General features: G+C 43.6%; 1 protein-coding gene across 1 annotated transcript in view; it reads right to left on the bottom strand.

The window, feature by feature from the left end:
- tsnare1 (T-SNARE Domain Containing 1) overlaps positions 1-14,485 on the bottom strand; it is a 121,799-nt gene that overhangs the window by 70,837 nt on the left and 36,477 nt on the right. Inside the window, exons 3-4 of the mRNA XM_080767205.1 lie at positions 7,583-7,660; positions 7,171-7,240 (exon numbers count right to left, since the gene is read on the bottom strand). Of these exons, the coding sequence (XP_080623331.1) occupies positions 7,171-7,240; positions 7,583-7,660 (148 nt within the window). The remainder of the gene's footprint in view (positions 1-7,170; positions 7,241-7,582; positions 7,661-14,485) is intronic.

The following is a 14,485-nucleotide window of genomic DNA, read 5'->3' as shown; positions in this document are numbered from 1 at the left end:
GAGAGAGCGTGGTGGGGAGGTCAAGGGGCTGCAGGCGACACTGTAACTTGATGCAATGGCTAGAAGGTACGGAAGATGAAGGAGAAAGTAGAGCTGGCACAGAGGTATAATGGATTTATTAGTAATAGTCAAATTACATTCTATACAAATGATGCATTTGGTCTAACTTGGCAGCCAGTACTTTATGCCCCTGCCTCTTTCTTTACTACGTCCATGTACAGTAGGTATAGATGTGGGTTCATGATCGATGCCCTTGTGTTATTTCCCACAGCACCACTTTGCTGGCTGGGAGCTCCTGGTGTCTACAGGCAGCCTCACTATAGCTGCTATCTTCTCACTCACTCTAGTAGTTCTCTCACCTCTCCCATCAAAGGAACCAGAGAGGCATCAGTCCCTACATAGCCTCGGAAACCGCAGGCGCTTTGTTAAAAAGAAATAAAGAAAAGGTTGCTTTAGTGGTATCTTTCCTACTGATCATTACCACCAAGTTAATGAAAATCTGTCTCTCTAATCCATTCTCTAACAATCATATCCAGACACATGTGCATGTGTGAGCGAACACACACACACACACACACACACACACACACACAGGAGTGATTACAATAACCCACCCACAGCGATCCATGGCAGGGTAATTAAAGACTAATATTCCGCCAGAACATCCAATTCATCACAACCACATACACTCCAAATGCAATCACTTATTTCATTCAACTCAAAATGAATCACATAACGAACTGATTTAAACAAAATAAAGAATGCAAATGATGCAAATTCACAGTGGGCACATGCTGCTTAGGCATGTACTTTCACACGATACCACGCTGCTAGAATTTATAATGTTACTGAAGAGAAAAATCACCCACTATAGTTAATGTATTTGTTATAAGTTATATAGTACCCTTGACTTGTCATGTAAAGTACATGTTCAACTATAGCTACTAGGCTAGGTATTTATGTAGGACTATGCATTATTAAGAAGTTATATAGGAACCTTGACTATACAGTAGCTAATTAGGCTATTTATGTATTTATTATTTTACAGTAAGTTGTATGGTAACCTTCACTTGTCAAGTGTCAAGTTGTCAAGTGTCAAGTTGTATGGTAAGTTGGTAACCAATATTGTGATTTGTGATTATTTGCAGACTGTGTAGCTAGCTAAGGTGGCATATTCACAGATGCACTGTATAATGACGCTCACTCACTCACTCACACACACACACACACACACACACACACACACACACACACACACACACACACACACACACACACACACACACACACACACACACACACACACACACACACACACACACACACACACACACACACACACACACACAGATTAAAAAGTGGTAAATCCTATACGTGATGTGTCATCATTTAGCTCTGCTGTAGTAGCAGATTTTTCACACATCTAAAGGATTCATTTTAAATCATGACTAGCTCCAGCATGTATGTACAGTATGTCTGGCAGTCTGCATTGCGCATCAGAAGGCTTGTATAACCCGCTATCAAGCTAGGGATGTCAAGTTCCGGATTTGTCATCACTGTACAAATGAATCTTGGAAACACTCCGAATGCATGATGATGCATTGCGAGAAAAAATAAAGTGTCCATGCTATAAGCAAAGGAAGGTCAATGGAACTGTGAAAGTGAAGGAGCTATTCTACTTTGTCTCGGTATCACAGCAGTCAGATTTGCAAACACCAAGACGATAAAACATTGCACAATAAGAAATAACCCATCATCACTGCAGCCATCTGGTAAGAAACAAAAGCAACAACAACCACGACAACACAGCTCCGGCAGCAGCAGCACCTGTTCTGGTGCGCTGCGACGGATCATCCTTCACTCAGCGCAGCCACGCCCACTAATAATATAATGGTGCCAAACTCTGTCCGCTCACCCACCTTGCCGGGCCCCCTCACAGACCTCTGCTGCATGCAGCGCAGCGATACATCTGTTAGTCACTCTCATCCCCCGCACACACACACATGCAGTCTGAAGAGCCGGGGCGGACGGAACAGCATGCGAAAGAATGGAATTGCTCACACTGTGAATTTCAATCAGTTACCTCCGTTGTCTGTTTCTCCCGAGTGTTTTGGTATTCGTCAGAGATGGGCTGATTGGGGCCCGGGCGCGGGGGAGCGGGGAGACCTGGGATACGTGTGGGAGCAGCTGTGGCTGCCGGGCGACCGGGGTGTGTGTGTGTGTGTGTGTGTGCGTGCGTGTGTGTGCGTGGGGGAAGGGGCTGTTGTGTCGTCCCCCGTGGGCTGCATGGAGGGGCTGGCAGGATGCGGCCCGCAGGACGACGGGTGCTTACTTGACGGCGATAAGGATTATCTCCCGCTCAGCTGAGTCGCCTCATTCACACTCGTTGACAACGACTCGCCGGGGCTGAGCAGCTGACAGTGTGGAACCTTTGCGAAACTCAGCAACGGCCTAAAAATGTCAAAGCCGGCACCTGCGCTCGCACACATGGGTGGGAGGGGTGCGCGCCGGCAGCACCTGTTCGTTAAAACTAGCACATGTGCACGCCCACGCGCTCACCTCCTCGTTCAAAAACAATGCCCGGAAGTCCATGTGACATCTAAGCTAAGGTTGTGCTACGTAAGTTATGCTGTACACTGTATGCACAGAACAATGTGTGGCAGCAATACTTATTCATTACCGTACTGCAGATGTCTTTGAGAGTGTGTGGGTGGAATAGCTGAATAATTGCTGCCAGACAGTCATGCTTATCAGTATGAAACACAGTCTCAGTTACACGGTCTCAGTTACATTATTGTACTTTCCAGTACACAGTAAAATCCTCCATGCTCATGTATTAATTTTAAACTCTGTGAGTGTTACGTTATCTACTCAGGATTTTACTGTGTATTCTTTACAACAAGCCAAGACAAGGTTTCATGTGGTTTTACCATTTGTTTTGTAGGTGGGTTTTTCAAAGGTGTTTTCTTTGTGCTTCTTGTGCAGGAAAAAATACTGTATATCGCAAAAGAATAAGATTAAAATAAATAAACAGGTATAAAAACGTGTGATATAAGAGCACCAGGCATATAACGTCCCTTAACAATCACCAGTGTCACAAATAAGATCAGGGTTGCAGATTAGAGGAGCCTGCCCTTGACCACAAGGTTGCCAGATTGAATCAAGAAAAGCGCAGAAATGTGGAGGCACTCTGACATGCCCTTGAAGTGCCCTCTTCTGGACAGATGACCGCATAAATGTGCTAATAATATAAGCAAACACGGATAAATGAAGTGGTGCCAGGCACCACACAGCCTAGCCCACTATAACAGAATAAATACCAGGTGGGCTCCAGCTTTGTGCGCAGGTGGTGAGGTGGGTCAGGCCAGTTATGTTCTGAGTTTGAAGAAAATTGGACTCTTCTTTGTTTTTGCTTTTTGTTTTTTTGACAAAGTTATAGTTGGAAAATGACTTTGATCTTTCTTGTAACCTTTTAGCTTGACCCAAATTCCCAATAGAGTTCTACAGTTAGTTTCTGAAGCCTTTTAATGAGTTCACTACCCCTTGCGATGCTTTTTTTCCTGCACTACGCAGTGTGCAGAAAATAATGGTTGGTGGTTACTATGAGCTCCATGTTTTGTTGTACAACAAAAAATATACTAATATCTCAAGTTCACAACTAATCCATTTTAGAGCTAATGTGTTATTAGGATTTCTACCTAATTGCAAAATATTGTAAATCTACAAAAAGACATCATAGCATGGTGGAGTCTAGGGGCTGTATTTTGCGTGTCTTAAGTACCAGGTCTTATTCCCTATAACTTGAGTAAACTAAAGACCTGGAGGCATGGTCAATGCTCTTTGGCCACTCAGAATAGCCAAATGGCATTGATCACGCACGCCTCCAGGTCTTTAGTTTACTCAAGTTAGGGAATAAGACCTGGTACTTAAGACACGCAAAATACAGCTCTATGCTATGGGTTTGAATCCTCTGTGGGTTATCTGGCCTGGCCGGGTGTTCCAACTAACACAATTGGCTGTGTCTTCCCTGTAAAACTCTTCACCGTCAAGTAATTTCACACTTCATATTGTGTAAACTTGTGATTTGACAATACAGTTATTCTTGAGTCAATAGCAAATTACACCCACTTAATCAACACTTTACAATAATACCGTCTGGATCGAGATATAGAACGTTGAGATGGGGACAGGTTTTCTTTAGTAGGAGTTTAGTCCACTCAGCCATTGCAGCATTAAACAAACTGCCTCGCTGATATGTTTGTGTTAGGAATGTATGGATTTATTTACAGATTACAGATTCTATGTACTGCCTTTACTGTATGTTGTTCTTATTACACTGTATGTGTGACACAACTGGCTGTGAAACCAAATATCCCTCTTGGACAATAGAATGTAATATAATCTAATAGGGAACTGACTAAATTGGAATACATTGTCAGGTTTCACATCTTTCTGTTCAAGATATTTTCCCATAAAGACAGACAATCGATCATAGATGGGGGACAAAAAGCACACATGCTCTGACAAATGAAGTTTATCAAAGTATTTTATGGATATGAGTATGTCTCTCAGTTTCTAACAAGTCTACCACAGTGTGACTCTGAGACTGCAAGAATCACCAGACTGTATGATCACACACCACCATCAAATCTCATTATGAAAATATCATCTACGTCTAATTAGGCAGGAAGAAATCCCAAGCCTTTAATTCATTATCTCAGTGTTACTCTTAGTTAATGGATGTCTCGCCATGGTACATTTTTCAGCAACAAATGTTGGCATATTTGGCATGTTGGCTTTATGAATAATATATTTCATAGCCCATTAGCTTTGTGATAAAAAAAAAATGGCATGTGAAATTAACTGAGTTTTCTGGCAGTCCATGTCACAGTGCATCTGTATGTTAGGGTTATTGAACCACTGCTAATCTGACTAGATGGCTCACAATTTTGCTCCTCATCAAAACAGTGTATTTAATTATTTCAAACCCATGGGCGAAACAAATGAGACTAATAGAGTGCGAATGGTTATAGAATAGAATCTATCGAAAGAGTTATGGAAGTCACCAGATGGAGATAATGGTCATTTGGACGCGGAGAAAGAAAGAAAACGATAAATGGAGGTTTTTAACCAGTTCACAGTCAAATTCTCAGTGTTAATTCATCCATTTGTAACCCTGAGAATGCACAAAAGTAACAAAATGGACACATTAACATTCGTACAATCTTGGAGTTAAACTAACTGAGCATATTCCTCGAGTTTGGCAGATTGTTCCCGTGGATGTTCACTTCCTGCCGCAGCTCCCTCCTGCTCGCCAGCGCCATGCCGTTAGCGGGGAGGGGGGGCTGCCAGCAGAAGGCGCGCCGTATGGCATGGGGAGCCCTCTGGAGGTGACACGCAGGCGTCTCAGTCTGCTATAGGGGTGCTCTTCTCTCCAAACATGGCCACGTTGTGTCCTCTGGTGGGTTACGGACGCGAGCTTCACAGAATGCCTAATGCGCTAACAAAGACAATGACACTCAGAGGGTGCCCGGCGAACTAATCCACTTTAGACTTTTGCCGCGTGCATTTCCACGATTACTGTGGGGGAGGACGAGGGGGTGCGTAAGGGGTGGGTCAAATTCTATTAACCGTGAGATTTGAAGTTTTTCAGAAAAATAGGACGGCATGCATTTGGCGGGTTAACTTCACAGACGGTATTTACTTTCATTTTAGAAAGTGCATCTTGCATTTCTTTGCCACTGAGTGCTCTTCATGGATGTTTTTATTTTTACATTTTTTTACCTGTGTGTTTTACCTGAGATAAACACACGGTTGTTTTGGGTGTATACTGCAATAATTCGAAAAAGTAGCATTCCTCCACCCCTGGATATGCCTCTGTAATCTATAAGATTAATGGGATGTGGAGGCTAGGGTAAAGGGAGCATAAGTTAAGACTCCGGTGTTTGCTGTGGCGAACAAGGTGCCTGCTGGGAGGTTTGACCTCCATGAGTTTGGAGGCTACTGAGAAAACACAGAGTAATAGAATCACAGCTGGAGGCCCGTAGAAGGGCAGGAAGGTGAGGAACAGAGAGGATGAGCGACAGACACACAGATGAAGAGAGAGATGGAGGAGCGGGGGGGACAGAAAGAAGAGAGACAGAGGGTAAGAGAAAGACAGTGAAGAGTGACTTTAAGACAATGACGTGAAGAGCAGGGGTGGACAAAGTACTCAACCCAAAGTATGCATCCAGTGCTCGATGTGTACAACGTGAGCTTGTAGATCTATACTATTTTCACCGTCACATTGTAATTAGGGCTTAGGTGATTCATGCATATACCATACTGTACTTTATCCAAATAAGTATCCAAATAAGACTTAAAGGACTTAAAGACTTAACCTGGCATCTAAAAAATACGTTCTCAAATGTTGTCATGTCAAGGACCTGATAAATATGTATTTGGCCACGGACCCCATCTGACATTTGTTTTGCGGCAGGGACCCCCATATTATGCAAACGTGCAGTAATGCTGTAACGCCAACGCTCAAGCCAGTCACATCACACTCTTCATCTAATGCTGCCCCCCCCCCCCCCCCCCACACACACACACACACAAACATGCTGGGGGGCATACCTCTGAACAACCCCTGAGGTTTTCATTCTGTGTTCCTGGTTCGTCCAACTTGCCGTTATTCGGGGGAGGTCATGAAGGATTTATCTCTGTGTCTCTGAAAAGTGCTTATTTTCCCTTTGTTTCATCGCCTTCTTTTCATATCGATTATTCTTTTCTTTTTTAGTTGAGCTAGCCAGCAATTACCAAATTCCGCACAGATGACAAAGCGGCCAATCTGCGATGATTGCATCTGTTTAAAATGCATTACATCCCACTGTGTGAGGCTGGCATGTCATCAATTCTATCGAACCTTTTTATGATCGCCTTGGAAACTTACTGACACTTCAGACACTGGGCTGGCTGTTTTATTTTTCAACTTTCTGTTCATCAATATTGATGCTGGACGGCGGCCTGTAATATATGGCGCATCTGGCCCGCTCAGGCCGAAAGCAAATGAGTTCCCACGTGATGCTTTTGTGTTATTTAATGGCTGCTAGTGTCTTGACAGATTGCTCCCTTCAAGGCAGTGACTAGAGCCTGTGTGTGTGTGTGTGTGTGTGTGTGTGTGTTACTTACAGACTCTCTCGTAGCTCAGCAGTATCTCTGGATGTTCCCAGTGATTGTAAATTCTTCTCCAACGTGACAACTAGAGAACCACATGACATATAATGAGCGCTACTAAAGTGAAAAATAACACATGCATGAAACATAAAACACGTACGTACGTACATACACACACACACACACACACACACACACACACGGCTCAAAGCCTCTTCCTGAAGACCAATAGCCTAATACTGTATCTGCATGCCCCAACCAAGCGGGACCTGCCTTTAGGCTAGTAGTTAAGATGGTTTTAGTGTTCCTTTTAGTGTCCCTTTCCGTGCGAGAAACCAGGTTCAAATCCAGGGCATTACAAATGCATACATGCAATGCACACAGAGACAAAATCTCTCTCTCTCTCTCTCTCTCTCTCATATCTTACCATTGGCATTGATCTGGAAGATATTGGAGGAGGTCTCCTGAAACACATCTTGCAGTTCTGAGGGGCTCACCTGAGTGGCTGGGAGACAAACGACATGGACAGCACAACATTACCTGCCGTGTCACCTCCCAGTGGAACATGATGGAACAGTATTACTATTCACACAACTGTATCCACACAGCTGTTAACATGATAGAAGAGTATTCTCACAGCTGTTAACATGATAGAAGAGTATCCTCACAGCTGTTAACATGATAGAAGAGTATTCACACAGCTGTTAACATGATAGAACAGTATTCACACAGGTGTTAACCATTTGCAACACTAGCATTCCAATTCTGGTGGAAATATTGGGTGAAACGAACCGATCTACAAGCAAGTTTTGTGTAGGGAGAGGGAAAGAGCAGAAAGTATTGAGGGTTTATTAGCATGATGGAACAGTACAGAACAAAGCTGTTAACCTAAACATAATTAGTAGCAGAACTGTAAGCTACTACTACTACTCTACTCATCATCATCATCATCGTAACAACCATCTTATTATAATCTTTCATTACATTGTCATTATAAAATAATACTTGTCATTGTCAACAATAATCCCAAACTTTATTGGCATGCAGTAGCACTGTTCATATGAATTTGCTTCACCGTATAAAGCAGCACAGAGACATAATCGTAACAATAAAAGAAAACCTGCATACATAACATAAAATCACAATGATCAATTGCCGGGAAATTACAGCCTCTGTCACAACCTGTGAGAGTGCCGGGCGTAAGCTGGCGTCTAACTGCCAGCGGTCACGGTACAGCGAACAAGGGAAATAGAATGGCGCCAAGCCATGGTGCTGGGAGCGAACAGCGGTAAGTCGTAAGTCCCTCTGTCTGATGAGTTATGTGGGCTGGGCCATTTTCCCCCATCAAAAGAAGAAAGGGAAAAAAACATGTCATCACCATTGACAAGAACAAGGAGGGGGGTTAATGGCACAGAGCCATTAGAGCAGGATGAGATCAACGCCATGCATTGCATGAGCCCTGACACACCAGGACCCACTTTACTCTCCTGACTCACCAGGACCCACTTTACTCTCCTGACTCACCAGGACCCACTTTACTCTCCTGACTCACCAGGACCCACTTTACTCTCCTGACACACCAGGACCCACTTTACTCTCCTGACACACCAGGACCCACTTTACTCTCCTGACTCACCAGGACCCACTTTACTCTCCTGACACACCAGGACCCACTTTACTCTCCTGATTCACCAGGACCCACTTTACTCTCCTGACTCACCAGGACCCACTTTACTCTCCTGATTCACCAGGACCCACTTTACTCTCCTGATTCACCAGGACCCACTTTACTCTTCTGATTCACCAGGACCCACTTTACTCTCCTGATTCACCAGGACCCACTTTACTCTCCTGACTCACCAGGACCCACTTTACTCTCCTGACACACCAGGACCCACTTTACTCTCCTGACTCACCAGGACCCACTTTACTCTCCTGACTCACCAGGACCCACTTTACTCTCCTGATTCACCAGGACCCACTTTACTCTCCTGATTCACCAGGACCCACTTTACTCTCCTGACTCACCAGGACCCACTTTACTCTCCTGATTCACCAGGACCCACTTTACTCTCCTGATTCACCAGGACCCACTTTACTCTCCTGATTCACCAGGACCCACTTTACTCTCCTGATTCACCAGGACCCACTTTACTCTCCTGACACACCAGGACCCACTTTACTCTCCTGATTCACCAGGACCCACTTTACTCTCCTGACTCACCAGGACCCACTTTACTCTCCTGATTCACCAGGACCCACTTTACTCTCCTGATTCACCAGGACCCACTTTACTCTCCTGATTCACCAGGACCCACTTTACTCTCCTGATTCACCAGGACCCACTTTACTCTCCTGACACACCAGGACCCACTTTACTCTCCTGATTCACCAGGACCCACTTTACTCTCCTGACTCACCAGGACCCACTTTACTCTCCTGATTCACCAGGACCCACTTTACTCTCCTGACTCACCAGGACCCACTTTACTCTCCTGATTCACCAGGACCCACTTTACTCTCCTGACTCACCAGGACCCACTTTAACACCAGTGGTGGGGGAAAGTATATTTTCAATAGCTGAAATTTATATAGGTTTGAAGTGGTTAATGTATGGCAGGGAGCCATACAAATCTCCCCCGTAATAATGTGATTGCAAGCAGTCAAAGGTGTGCTGTAACAGCTATAGTGGTACATTCAGAGATGGGTCATTTTTCAACTGAACAACCTTTAGTGCCTTGTTTTGATATCACCATTCTCTCACCTTTTTACACCTACTCTGCTCACCTCGTTCTTTCACTGTGATTGATGAATCGCCGGAATTCACACAAGTCTACAATGACTTGGCGTTTGCGTAAATGTGGGACTGGTTGGGTGCCTGCGCTCGTGTGTGTGTGTGTGTGTGTGTGTGTGTGTGTGTGTGTGTGTGTGTGTGTGTGTGTGTGTGTCTGTGTGTGTGTGTGCGTGCGGGCGGTGGACGACCAGTGCTAACTTAAAGAAGCACTTCATCCATTTTCAACAGTATCTTCATTATCTACTGTGGAAAGTTAACACACTGAAATACCGTGGAAGACATTGTTTTTGCATAAATAGTGGCCTGTTCAGTGCTGTATATGTGATCCTTCAGATCAGGACCCGCAAGGTGAGCAAGCTTTCCAATACGACAGCTATCACATGTGGGCTTTACACCATTATTTTCATAAATGTTGGCTGTGTAAGATAATCAATCTTTGGAAATTGTGCACATAAAACAAGACAAGCATCTTTTATTAAGTGAGTTGTCAACATTGCACTGCGTGTAGAGTGCTGTTGAAACAGAGACGAATCCCATCACTCTCTCTCAGTATGACACATCACTGTCCTAATGTGCAGCACACATGAATATCCAAACAATTAAAGTACATCAATGTAATGAGTAAAGGGTCATTAGTCCATGTGAAATGAGCTTGAGCTGTATGAATTCAACGCCATGCATCACTGGAAAATTATAATGTTTCAAGCTGTTATGCCACTTAATAATAATAATTTAGTTGAGTTGCAGCTGATGATGCTTAGCAAGTAACGAAGGTACTAAATATGATATAAAATATAAAAGTGCTCTCCCGCCTCTTCCATGCAAATAATATTCAATTTTATAGGATATTTGTTTTCCTTTTTCTCCCAACGTAGGTGTTACAGTAGGTGCAAATTAACAATTCTTGCCGGTACTGTAGTCCCTGTCACTGCTGACCCTTAATTACTGCCAATGCTTGGTCTTGTCTTTGGGAGGATGTAGACAACCACGCGTGTCCTCCGATACACATGGAGTCGCCAGCCGCTTCCTTTCACCCGACAGTAAACAGTCAGAGTCACTGGGAGGGCGTAATGCATGCGGAGGAACACACTAAACCTCCCAGTTCAGCTCCCTGCTAAGCCGAATAGACCAACCTGCAGAGTATTCAGAAATCACCCTCCCATTGTACACATTGGAACTTTACCCCCTTTGATTACATAAATATTGCATGTTTGTTTTTTTTATAGTAGGAGGATAATGAGAATAGTCAAGCTTAATTGGCCATGATCGTAGAAAGAGCTTCTGCCATGCACATATGAACTAATCCAAATTAAAATAAATTAGCCGCTTAATCGGGATAATATTATCCCAGTTTTAAAAGCAAAAGTGTTGCACATCTTATCTGGGTCCGTGAAAACAGACCTGCAAGAAGTAAGTTGTTATACGTTGGGGTGGCAGTGGCCCAGGGGTAGAGTGGCCGGATGGAAATGTGAGGTTCCCAGTTCGATCCTGGGTTCCTCCAGAGTTAGTGTCAAAGTGTCCTCCTTGAGCAAGACACTGAATCCTAATTGCTGCCGATGTGCAGGTTGGTGCCTTTGGTGTTTTTCTTCTTCTTTTTTGAGAGGCTATAGACTCATTATGTATTTTTATTATCATTTAAAATTGTACTGTATGTGTGCATGGAACATGCATGTACTGTATGTGCGCATGGAACATGCATGTGCCAGACTGCCAGTGCAGTGAAAGTAGACATGTGGCAGATGAAGGACAATAGTCTAAATTGAAAGAAACGTTGAGCAATCCGACACATAACAAGGACACATTGCACACAAGGTCCTATATGCTTGCATGGTTGCGCTGCAATATCATTAGTGTAATATCTTTTTTCAGACCTTGAGAAGGTCTCAAGATAGTCGGCGAAAGTGATGTTCAAGTCAATATCAGCGCCCGCAATCCTATTTATTTTCTAATATTTACCCCTCATGTATGGACAGAAACACAACGATGTTTTCCTTCCCTTAGTCGTATGTCCAACCATTTTGACCACAATTGCCTGCCTCCAGCACAAAGGTGTTTTTTTCTCATCTTAAACCCATTTACTGCTATCATTTATTGAAAAATTAGGACCTAATTCACGCCAGCATTTATTTCAGTCGAGCTCTTATTTTGAAAAGCCACATTTTCCCTCGACCGGAAGTGTATTATCTCTGCCAGCTAGACGTTGCCAAGACAACCTTTGTTGACAATGTGAATGCAGACCGGAGCTCTATGGAGCTCCACATCGTCGGCTCTGTGCCGTCAAAGAAACGCTGTTTTGACCAAAATGCCATCTGGGACAAGGAATAGGAGATACGTACAGGCGATTGAAAGAAACGGATAGAATGGATTATTATGGCGACGACGATCTAAGATGAACGATCCAGTGCTGTGCTAAAAACACAGCTAGCTAACCGGCTAACGTGAGTAGCATTATGGCTTAGGCATTAGGCTTCAATTGCCGAAGGGCTTCGGCAATGGCACGGAAACGGTTAAGCTCCAGGTATTCAAATGCAATGAATTCTGGGATATATATAGGTCTAGCTAGAGATTACTGGGCAGTGGGCACAGAATACTTTTTGTTACATTCCACCTAAAACCAATAAGGATTGGAAGTTGGAACTGATCAAGTTCCAGGCTGAGAACATGACGTATTGAACTAACATACATTATCAATAAAAACATCAAACCATCAATCAATCAATGAACCTTGCATAATGTATTGTTTTCATATATTTTCATACAGTAGGTTTATGATTCAACCGACTTACACCAAACAAAGATTTCTATCTTAATCGTAACCATGACCAAATAATGCTTAAAAAAAAAAAAAAAATCTAAATTGTTTATGAATTCAAGTGAACGTCTTATGACAGAAAGAAAGCAGTCTTGACGGAACTAATAAGCTATGGTACACACGTGCAAATCATAAGTCATTCCAACTTTTGACCAAGCTGACTAATGTATGTAAACACCACCGAACACCGGTTACATAACCTTCAAAACCAGCCACAACATAACCATGGACGTACACACATGCATGCCTGTCATACTGTATGTTGTATTTTTATAAATGGATGTTGGCGTTAGTCAGATGTGTGTTTGAACTGATCTCTGTGTATGTGTGTGTGTGTGTGTGTGTGTGTGTGTGTGTGTGTGCATCAGCAGGCACCACAGCATGTGTGCAAGAGAGGCAACGTGATGGATAATCAACCTGAATTTTCTCAAGGAAAATGCCGGCAGCATCCTGTGTGCTGCAAAAACAAACTGAGTCATAACTTCAGTAACGCCACTTCCTTCTGGTGCTGACGCGACCAAGTGCTTCACTTCTGAACCTCTTCAATCATTGCACCACTTGCATTCGGCACAGCTCTCGCCTCAATTATCACATTAAACACCCACACCTGCTCTCTAAGCACTCTTGTGTCACATCAACACACTTCACATAGCACTCTGGCATAAACATGTAGACTTTCCTTCCATGCACGGCCGCCTCAGAACCCACTCTGCCTTTCCACTTCAGAACAGGACTAATATACTATGCACAACTGCTTCAGAGAAAAACACTTTTTGCCTCAAAATTCGATCTCCACATCCCCCATTCGCCTCCCACATTCTTATCCTCCTTTGCTCTCTTCTATATTCTGTCTCGCTGCTATGAAGTCAGAGGAGTGTATTTGACATAGCCATTATTCAGGTGTCACCTGTGTCGCAACAACTTGGTCTTGGACTCCTGGCCCTGAGCCCTGGCTCTCCGCCCTACAAACTGCCATACAGTCAGGTAGCAAGGCTACAACAAGGGTGACATACCGGGAGCGACTGAAGACTGATGACATATGAGATAAGGGACACGAATGAAAGCGGAGGGAGGGGTTATAAGAAAGCTGAGACGAGAAAATCACTTAGCATATATTTTACTATTCCTAAGGTTAAATCCCAGCAAACTGCTTATAGATGCAATCAGCAGCTACCACAGGTTTTTCAGAACTGCTGAATAACCGATACAAAATGCCCCAATTTCTCCATCAGTAATGAGTGAGAATCCCTCTGCAGCACACCGGGGACGAATTAACATCTTGCCCCCACCGAGACACTTGTCGATAGCACAAATGCGCGTTCTGCAACATGTTCAATTATACTCTCAAATCAGAGAGGAACTTAATCAAGAGCTCCCATCTCATTATCCCTGAGGTCACCGTATGTCTTTCTGAGCTGAATCGAAAGGGATAGGGTGGGGGGGTACAGAAGGTTCACAAAATATACAATTTAGGGACTCAGCAGTTCATTAAAAAAAAAGAAAAGATATGTGGAGTTTTAGTGTCTGGGTTTGTCTTGGAGGAATGAACAGGCAGCTGAGGCAGTGTATAAACAGTTTGGTGACAGTTTTCACGCCTTTGAATACTGATGGGTGGCTCGATCGATGGATACAGGGCACACAGCTCCTGAAAGAATCACACCCAATATACACTATATAGAAACCGGCTCTTTTCCGTTTAACAAATTTGCTAAACCCGCACAAAC

Source organism: Protomyctophum bolini (genome assembly GCF_963924005.1).
Source record: "Protomyctophum bolini genome assembly, chromosome: 7".
NCBI lineage: Eukaryota > Metazoa > Chordata > Actinopteri > Myctophiformes > Myctophidae > Protomyctophum > Protomyctophum bolini.
Note: the sequence above shows the minus strand (reverse complement) of the source record. Positions and strands in the feature narration are given on the sequence as shown.